At 34.4% G+C, this 10,372-nt stretch overlaps 1 protein-coding gene across 1 annotated transcript; it reads left to right on the forward strand.

The window, feature by feature from the left end:
* The first annotated feature begins 8,214 nt into the window (after positions 1 to 8,214).
* LOC110921573 (signaling peptide TAXIMIN 2) lies at positions 8,215 to 8,678 on the forward strand. The gene has a single exon (XM_022165923.2). The coding sequence runs from the start codon at positions 8,318 to 8,320 to the stop codon at positions 8,543 to 8,545; it is 228 nt and encodes a 75-aa protein (XP_022021615.1). The 5' UTR covers positions 8,215 to 8,317; the 3' UTR covers positions 8,546 to 8,678.
* The last annotated feature ends 1,694 nt before the right edge of the window (positions 8,679 to 10,372 follow it).

Consider the following 10,372-nt stretch of genomic DNA (forward strand, 5'->3'; position numbering starts at 1 on the left):
TTTATAATGGTAGCTTTAGTAAAGATAACTTTTATTTTGTAAAACGATATTTCTTAATTTGATTAAGATAAGCCACATCTTGATGCCTTTCAGTGCCGTATCCAGCTTTCATTCCACCCTAATGTAATTACCTGAAAAGTGTTTTGAAAAACATTTTGTCAGTAATAATTACTGGTGAATTCATTCCATTTTAGGAAATGTATTGTTATACTTTACAGTATTAAGATTTTTATATCTATCCAACTCAATCAGTAATCGTCACATAGGGTAATTCCGGTGTAACAACAATCATATCACGTATTGGCCTACTTTAGTCCAATCGTGAATCTTATCCAGTAATTATAGTGTATGATTATTCAATTTATCTGTTACTAGGCAATTCCTGTGACGGGGATCATATCACTGTTGATCGTTCTTTCAACTAGTGATTATATTCATTACACTGTTGATCATTCTTTCAACTAGTGCACCTGGTCACGTTACTGTTGATCATTCTCTCAACTAGTAACTCTGGTCATATCACTGTTGATCGTTCTTTCAACTAGTGATTCTATTCATGGCACTGTTGATCATTCTTTCAACTAGTGCTCCTGGTCATGTCACTGTTGATCGTTCTTTCAACTAGCGACTCTGGACTTCGTTGTCCGGTGATATTTACTTTGGTAAATATATTACTTATGGCACAAAGCCTTTCAATCCATAGAATGACATATATCAATTCATATCAGACTATTACTACTTATCAAGTATAATATTTCAATTATATTAATACTTGATCTATTCACGTAATTAACAATCTAATCTTCGTATGGTAGGATACCTTTATTCTTGATTATTTTATTATGATAAATACCTTATGAATCTATTAACGATGTGCTGTTAAAATTTATATGTTATGGATACTGGAGTATAATTCTTACTGTGATTGTGGTAATACTTTTATTAGTTATCTTTCTTGCTAATAATAACAAGGATCAAATAATATATGATTTCCTATACCAGCAAAGAATATAAAAATCTAATCACTGTAAGTATCACAGGTAATCCTTTATGCTTTTGGAAAATATTTGTAAATATAATTATATCACAAAAGGTGACAAAACTTTGAGAAAAGAGATTGGACTCACAAACGGTGAGAAAAGAGAAATGAACTCACATTGCAGATTTCTACGAGCAAAGTTTAGTCTACAGATAAGCCTTGCAGATCAAATTTTGAGCAGAATCTAATCTATTGATTGCTTCGATTAATTCTAATAACACTTCACACAAACGAGGTTGTAACTAATACAGCAGTTACGACAATTCACGAGATTAAACCTTCACAACGATTTAACAAGTGCAATACTTCAACTCATTTATCGACTTGACGACAAACGACAAAGTATAATACTTAATAATTCAATCGGATTCACAACGAATAACAGAGCATAGTCCGAATTCGAACAGCACTCAAATATTCAAGTCGAAATCACGATGAACAATCAAAGTACAAGCTCAATTCGAGCAGCACTCGGACAATCGTCGGATAGTTATAATCGATCGGATGTTGTATCGTAATAGCGATCGAGTTATTACCCTGATTGCGGCAGCGTTTCGAGGTTTGTGTGTGTTGGTGTAGTAAAACGGCTATAACTCGAAGTGTAAGACGAATTTTATCGTCGAACGAATGCCAGAAATCAAGTCCCAGGCCCTTCTATTTATACTGAAAATTGGCATCTCCCGCTTGTCGCGGCAGAATCCGGGGAATCTCCCGCTACTCGCCTGGGAAGTCATTTTTAGGGTAGGGTAGGTACGCGTCCAACTAGCTCAGGTGAGTCGACAGTTTTTATAAATTCGATTTTTATAATGATTTATAAGGATAATCGTTAACTAGGTTTTGCCCCCTTGAGTTTTAGGGGCCCTGATCCTGATTCCAATTGCTTTGAAACTTTTAGGGTTTGTGTAGAATCACTTGGGTGTCTTAATTAGGGTTTCCTATTGGATGAAATAATATAATAAGCAATAGTTTTGACGAGGGTTGTTACATCCTCCCCACCTTAATAAAAATCTCGTCCTCGAGATTTGGGTTATGATATTTCTGTTAGATTTATGTCATAACTTAGTCAACAAATGACGCGGAAGTAAATACAAGTTATACCATAGCTAGGACTTAATGGTTCAGCTGAAATTTTAAGAAATTGATGTCAAATGGATGAAATGAAATGATAACATTTCCAATATGAATTGATTGGCAACTGAGAAAGACTCGGAATCAGTAATTTTGAAATGAAAATGATTGTCAACTACCGAGTTATTACAAAAGAAAATTCAATGTGTTGACATTGCAAGGATACACCGGAATAAAATAGAGTTTAGTGTATCATTGTCTTAATACATAGTTGTATCAAGACTATTTTCAAATGATGTAGTCAAACGAAGTACATACGTGGTTTTGGAATGGTTCGTATGATTAGGATTAGCACAAGCTACAAGTTGATAACGACTCCGCAAGGTGTCGTAATGATTGAAATATTTCAAGAAATATGGTGACCGAAAATTTCACCATATACATAACTGAAAGCTCTAATGAAGTAAAATTGAATAGGATTTTCAAATGATGATCAAATGAATATGATGAAAGAAATGTTTAAGAAGTACACCGGAATATGATATGAATTGGTGTACTGTTATCTTAACACATAATTGTATTAAGACTGATTAAGAATATGAACCAAAAATTAAAATTTCGTACGTTAGGAGTGAAATTAGAAATAGCGCAAGCTACAGATTTATTATGACGCCACAAGGTGTCATAGGAATGAAAATAATAGCGGTGAATGAAACGAGTTTCACCATGCTTTAAATCAAATGAAGTAAGTTCGAATGTTTCAAATGAATTGTTTTGGATTTGAAGAAAGTTTTTCGATCCAAGATGATAAGGCAATAAAGATTACGAAGTACTTGATAGATACACGGAAATATGAAATGAATTTGTGTATCATTATCTTAGCACACGATTGTGTTAAGATTGATTTGATAGAATAAATTAGAGCGGATTCAATATGAATAAATAATTAAATCCGTATGTAAAAGGTGCAACGAGATTTAGCACAAGCTTTAAATTTGTGAAAACGTCACCACAAGGTGATCGAGACCAAATAAATGATTCAATGGAAATAAAGATCAAATGAGTCTATTATGATTTCAAATAGATGAAGTATTTGACAAGATTTATTTAGACGCTTCTACTTATCTTAGGGTTAAATAATAACTTAACTTATATATCAGTGATTACGTCTGGAATCGTTTCTGCTTCTTGCGTAGTAAGTACAAATGCTCGCGTGTTCTTAGCTCCGTCTGTTGTTCTGGCCTTGTTGTTTAGTGGTTTGGTTAGTTTCGGACAATATGGTTTAATGTGTCCTGTTTCCCTACAATTGTAACAGACGTTAGTTTTCCTTCTACACTCTTCCTCTATGTGCCCGGTCATTTTGCAGAAGTCACAGTAGGGTGTGTTCCTAATACGACATCGTCCGGAATGCTTTTTGTTGCAGTTTCTGCAGATAGGTTGCTCCAAGGACGACTCCGTTTCTTTCTTCTTGAGTTCTTGGACAATCTTCTGGGCTAATTCTTTCTTCTTATTTTCTTCTCTTGTACGGATTAGTCCATCTGTCAACATATTGGCTAATTCAACTGCTTCTTCGATCGTCTGTGGTCTAGTGGCTTTAACTATGTCTCGGATTTCACTAACTAATCCCCAAATATAACGAGAAATTAGTACGGGTTCTGGCGAAGCCAGAGTTGGTACCATTCTTGCATATTCGAAGAACGTTGTCGTATATTCACGACAATTCACGTCTATCATTTTATGATTTAGGAACTTGTTAGCCATTCGTTCCTTTTCATAAGGAGGACAAAATTTTCTTTCGATTACTTCCTTGAATTTGTCCCAGTTCATGGCATAAGCCATGTCACTTCCTTTTGCCTGAAGAATAGTATTCCACCATTCTAAGGCTTCTTCCTTAAAGAGGTTAGATGCATACATCACCTTATCTTCTTCGGCACATTTGCTGATTGTAAGAACAACTTCTGTCTTTTCCAACCATCGCAGAGCAGTCGTGGCACCTTCACTTCCTGCGAACTCAGTTGGTTTACAGGCTAGAAATTCTTTGTAGGTGCAGCCGTGAGTTATCGCCTTCTTCTTTTTGAGAAATGGGGTTTCGGGAATATTATTATTATCACTATTAACACTATGGTTAAAACTATCGTCACGAGTATGCTTGCTACTCATAGCTTTGGTAGGTTCTACGGGATTCTTAACAGCTTTAATTATTAAAGGTAAAGCGTTAGCTATTCCTTGAGCTATTAGATTTTCTATAGCATTTTTATCCAAAGGATTTTCATTATTAGCATGATCTTCTGGATTATGAGGTATTTCAGTCGACATCTGAATTTGCAAACATTTTCACTTATTAATATTACAGAACAAAATAATACCTCCAGAATATTATATGTGCATATTGACATATATTCATGTATACCACATAGGTTAATTTGTATCAGTTTCCTAACTTTATTGTTTAGGTATTGAAACAATACTTAATTAGCTTAAACAAGTGGCTTAGCTTATTACTAAGGCATCTTTTCTTAGGTTCAACTCAGATATGCTACCAGTTAATAGCAATCTCCTAACTCTTTTTATTTAAGTTTAAGTATAATTGGCATAACACTTGTAGGCTCAAGGTAATGGCTTTGATCAGTAGCTCTGATCAGTGGCTTAGCTCTGATACCACCTTCTGTCACGACCCCCGACCCACCCTGGACGGAATCGGGAGCCGCGAGCAGTCCCGTGGTACCGATGATTATTTTTGAAAAACATTGCAGCGGAATTTTCATCAGGACCGTGAGTTAGGAAAAATATCAGAGTTTAGCAAACACCGGATTTTATTTAAATAGATGGGATAAATCCCTGTTTTATAATGGTAGCTTTAGTAAAGATAACTTTTATTTTGTAAAACGATATTTCTTAATTTGATTAAGATAAGCCACATCTTGATGCCTTTCAGTGCCGTATCCAGCTTTCATTCCACCCTAATGTAATTACCTGAAAAGTGTTTTGAAAAACATTTTGTCAGTAATAATTACTGGTGAATTCATTCCATTTTAGGAAATGTATTGTTATACTTTACAGTATTAAGATTTTTATATCTATCCAACTCAATCAGTAATCGTCACATAGGGTAATTCCGGTGTAACAACAATCATATCACGTATTGGCCTACTTTAGTCCAATCGTGAATCTTATCCAGTAATTATAGTGTATGATTATTCAATTTATCTGTTACTAGGCAATTCCTGTGACGGGGATCATATCACTGTTGATCGTTCTTTCAACTAGTGATTATATTCATTACACTGTTGATCATTCTTTCAACTAGTGCACCTGGTCACGTTACTGTTGATCATTCTCTCAACTAGTAACTCTGGTCATATCACTGTTGATCGTTCTTTCAACTAGTGATTCTATTCATGGCACTGTTGATCATTCTTTCAACTAGTGCTCCTGGTCATGTCACTGTTGATCGTTCTTTCAACTAGCGACTCTGGACTTCGTTGTCCGGTGATATTTACTTTGGTAAATATATTACTTATGGCACAAAGCCTTTCAATCCATAGAATGACATATATCAATTCATATCAGACTATTACTACTTATCAAGTATAATATTTCAATTATATTAATACTTGATCTATTCACGTAATTAACAATCTAATCTTCGTATGGTAGGATACCTTTATTCTTGATTATTTTATTATGATAAATACCTTATGAATCTATTAACGATGTGCTGTTAAAATTTATATGTTATGGATACTGGAGTATAATTCTTACTGTGATTGTGGTAATACTTTTATTAGTTATCTTTCTGGCTAATAATAACAAGGATCAAATAATATATGATTTCATATACCAGCAAAGAATATAAAAATCTAATCACTGTAAGTATCACAGGTAATCCTTTATGCTTTTGGAAAATATTTGTAAATATAATTATATCACAAAAGGTGACAAAACTTTGAGAAAAGAGATTGGACTCACAAACGGTGAGAAAAGAGAAATGAACTCACATTGCAGATTTCTACGAGCAAAGTTTAGTCTACAGATAAGCCTTGCAGATCAAATTTTGAGCAGAATCTAATCTATTGATTGCTTCGATTAATTCTAATAACACTTCACACAAACGAGGTTGTAACTAATACAGCAGTTACGACAATTCACGAGATTAAACCTTCACAACGATTTAACAAGTGCAATACTTCAACTCATTTATCGACTTGACGACAAACGACAAAGTATAATACTTAATAATTCAATCGGATTCACAACGAATAACAGAGCATAATCCGAATTCGAACAGCACTCAAATATTCAAGTCGAAATCACGATGAACAATCAAAGTACAAGCTCAATTCGAGCAGCACTCGGACAATCGTCGGATAGTTATAATCGATCGGATGTTGTATCGTAATAGCGATCGAGTTATTACCCTGATTGCGGCAGCGTTTCGAGGTTTGTGTGTGTTGGTGTAGTAAAACGGCTATAACTCGAAGTGTAAGACGAATTTTATCGTCGAACGAATGCCAGAAATCAAGTCCCAGGCCCTTCTATTTATACTGAAAATTGGCATCTCCCGCTTGTCGCGGCAGAATCCGGGGAATCTCCCGCTACTCGCCTGGGAAGTCATTTTTAGGGTAGGGTAGGTACGCGTCCAACTAGCTCAGGTGAGTCGACAGTTTTTATAAATTCGATTTTTATAATGATTTATAAGGATAATCGTTAACTAGGTTTTGCCCCCCTTGAGTTTTAGGGGCCCTGATCCTGATTCCAATTGCTTTGAAACTTTTAGGGTTTGTGTAGAATCACTTGGGTGTCTTAATTAGGGTTTCCTATTGGATGAAATAATATAATAAGCAATAGTTTTGACGAGGGTTGTTACACCTATTAACGAACCCGCTCATTTTTCGCCACTTAGATGACACCGAGTCGATATCTCGATACGGGCCTTGGTTCATTAACTCAAGGAACTTTGCCAAAACCGCCTTCCAAAACCCCTCACCCGTTTGATTATTACCTATAAAATATGTTACAAAAAAATATGTTACAAAAAATAAAAAACTAATACTAAAAATATAAACTTAAAAAAAAATATTTTTACGAACCTTTTATCGGGTGTGTAGACGTGCCTACGTAAGTGTTCGATAAGGCTTCTTCCTCGATTTGCGTCCACGGTTTCGCCTTTGGTTTGGACAGTTGCTCACCCACCACTTGCTTGTCTTTTCTTCGTTTGCCTTTTTGCGGTTGGGTCTCGGGAACAACTTCCACATCCTCGTCGGGTTCGGATCGTTCGGGTTGCGTCGGGTTCGGTTCAGGTTGAAAGGGTTGGATATTAAAATCACCCCGCATCATCAATTGTTGTATGGCTTGACTTTGTTGCGGTTGAGCAAAAACGTTCGATGAATATTCCAATGCGGCAAAGACGTTTGAGTAATATTGAGATAATTGGTTCGGTTCTATAGTCGGATAGTATCCCGGAACTGAGAAAACATTCGGGATGTTCGGTTTGGTCGGGTTGTTGGGGTTGTTCGGGTTGTTGAAGCCTTGAAGGGATCCATGGTAGAATATAATTTTATAAAAGGGGAAGATGTTTATAAAAAATGAGAGAAAGAGATGAGTTGTGGTAGATGAAAATTGAGAAAAATAGTGTAAAAAAGGGGGTTTTATATAGTTTTAGGAGATATTTTGGTAAAAATTTGAAATATTACCGTTTGTTTTTTATTTGAATTTGGAAATTTATTTTGTTTTTTAAACGGTAACATGCATTAAAAGGAGAGCCTTTTTGTCTTCACATGGCCCTCTCAAACGTCTAGAGGCGGACGGTCAAGACGGGGACGGAGGGGGGCGGCACGATATTTGGGTCGGCGTCGTTTCGAAACTATCCGGGAACGGTCCCCATACCCAATAGCCTAATATAATAATCAAAACATCCCACCTCACCTACACCCCCCACCTACACAGGAACATGATTACCCACGTTTAGTCGCCTCTCATCAACGACCAAAACAAAGTCAAAGGTTCGATTCAACCCATGATAATCCAACTTACCCCACCACCCCCCGAAACTTCCTATAATATAACTTCCCCTCATGAAACCACCTTTTCAAGAGGCATTTTGGTCAACCATATAAAAACACAATCCTACATATACCAACACCACGGTTATCAAATTTCAAATCTCAACTTTCTCTCACCAAAAAACACGCACTAAATCAACTCCAAAAAATGGGCGACGGAGATTGCAGGCCGTTAGGGTTTTTGATTGGGTTACCTTTTGCGTTAATCGCATTGGTGATCTCGTTGATTGGTGCGGTGATTTGGATCATTGGTTCGGTGGTTAGTTGCTTGTGCCCTTGTTGCTGTTGCTTTGCTGGACTCGCTAATTTAGCAGTTGATTTGATTAAACTTCCCATCAAGATTCTTAGATGGTTTATTTATCAGATCCCTTGTTAGTTTATGGTTTTGATTTATATGTTTGAACATTTTTTAAGGGATTAGATTATTATGTGATGCAGAATTTATTAGATTTTGTTCGATGTTCTTGATTGGTTAGTAGATGAATATTGAAATTATTTTTATTAGATAATGTTCTTGATTATTATTTTTATGCATGTATGTATGTCGGAGTGTATTATATTTATTTTATTATTTATATTAGATATGGTGTTCGGAAAAAGAGAAAAGAATTAATTTGGAATGATATACGAAAGTATATATTCTTAACAACTATTCGTATAAATAGAGTGATACTCATCGCAGAGATCTAAAAATATTTAAAATATATCTTCTAACCGGAAAAGTCACCTGCCGCGTTGCGAGAAGGACTTAAAACCATGTTAATTAGTCCATTACATAGGCATCATGTAGATCGGGTGTGAAGATAGGGCAAAGAGGATAAAGGTATAGAAATGGAGGATGGACCTAAAATATATGTATATGTTGTATGTATATATGTGTGTGATGGGGTTTTGTCCTCTAGTAGGACGTCTTCAACGTTCGCAGGAAGCCATTCAGGACGACGACGGGGTGGGGGGAGCTGTGGCACCGCACTGGGACAGAGGGGGACGGACCCCATACCATACAGCCTTAGCATCAAATGTGATTGTCAGTATATCAACCTTGTACTTCGGAAATTTGTTTATATGAAAAACTAGGTTATAACCCCGTGTATTACACGAGGTGGAGTAAGTAAATTTTATATATTAAATAATAAAACAATATATCTTTAAAACCTCATTTATTGTACGGGTTGAATAAATATAATTTTATATATTAAATAATAAAAAATTATATTTATAAGAACCATATTGTACGTGTTGAATAAATGTAATTTTATATACCAAATAAAAAAGTTATATATTTAAAACCACGCGTATTACACGTGTTGAATAAATGTAATATTGTTTACCAAATAACAAAATAATACGTCTTTAAAAAACCCCATTTATTACACGGGTTGAATAAATGTAATTTTATATACCAAACAATAAAAAATTACATCTTTAAAAATATGCGCATTACACGGTTTGAATAAATATATTTTTTGTACTAAATAATAAAAAATATATATCCTTAAAAAACCCCGTGTATTGTACGAATTGAATAATATATCAAATAATAAAAAGTTATATTTTAAAAAACCTCATGGGTTACATGGGTCGAGTAAATGTAATTGTGTATAGTGAAAATAAAAATATTTAATATATTAATACAAAATTTGGTTTTCCTGATAAAATAGATTATTCTGTTGTTGAAAAATTTGTTAACGAAGTCTCAATAAATTTAACCCTTTATTTAAAACTCCGTAAATGTATAAATGATAAATAATATTAGTTAATTTTATTTTAAGTTTCGTAAAATTTATTTGATACCAAACTAAACAAAACGTTCAAATATAACTAATTCAAATAAATAATATTATAAATGAGAAGGAGATTAAACTAAATAATAATTATCCATAAGATATTAAACTAATAATATTAAACGTTCAAATATAACTAACTCAAATAAATCTATACTATATAATAAAAGAAACCACTTTGTGGACACTTGTCATTATATTAGGTCATCTCTTATAGATAATTATAATTTTAGTTTAATCTCCTTTTTTTTTTGGTAAAGGGTTTACCCTGGTGATTTTAGATCATATCAAACAAAACAAGTAGAAGGCTAAAATACCCCCTAGTTCTCTTAGTGGCATACCACTAAAGAGTATCAACAAGAAAACAACCAAGAAACAACCAAACTAGAACATAAAAGTAACTAGCATCTATAGACTTT

This window comes from Helianthus annuus, chromosome 17 (genome assembly GCF_002127325.2).
Source record: "Helianthus annuus cultivar XRQ/B chromosome 17, HanXRQr2.0-SUNRISE, whole genome shotgun sequence".
NCBI classification, from domain to species: Eukaryota; Viridiplantae; Streptophyta; class Magnoliopsida; order Asterales; family Asteraceae; genus Helianthus; species Helianthus annuus.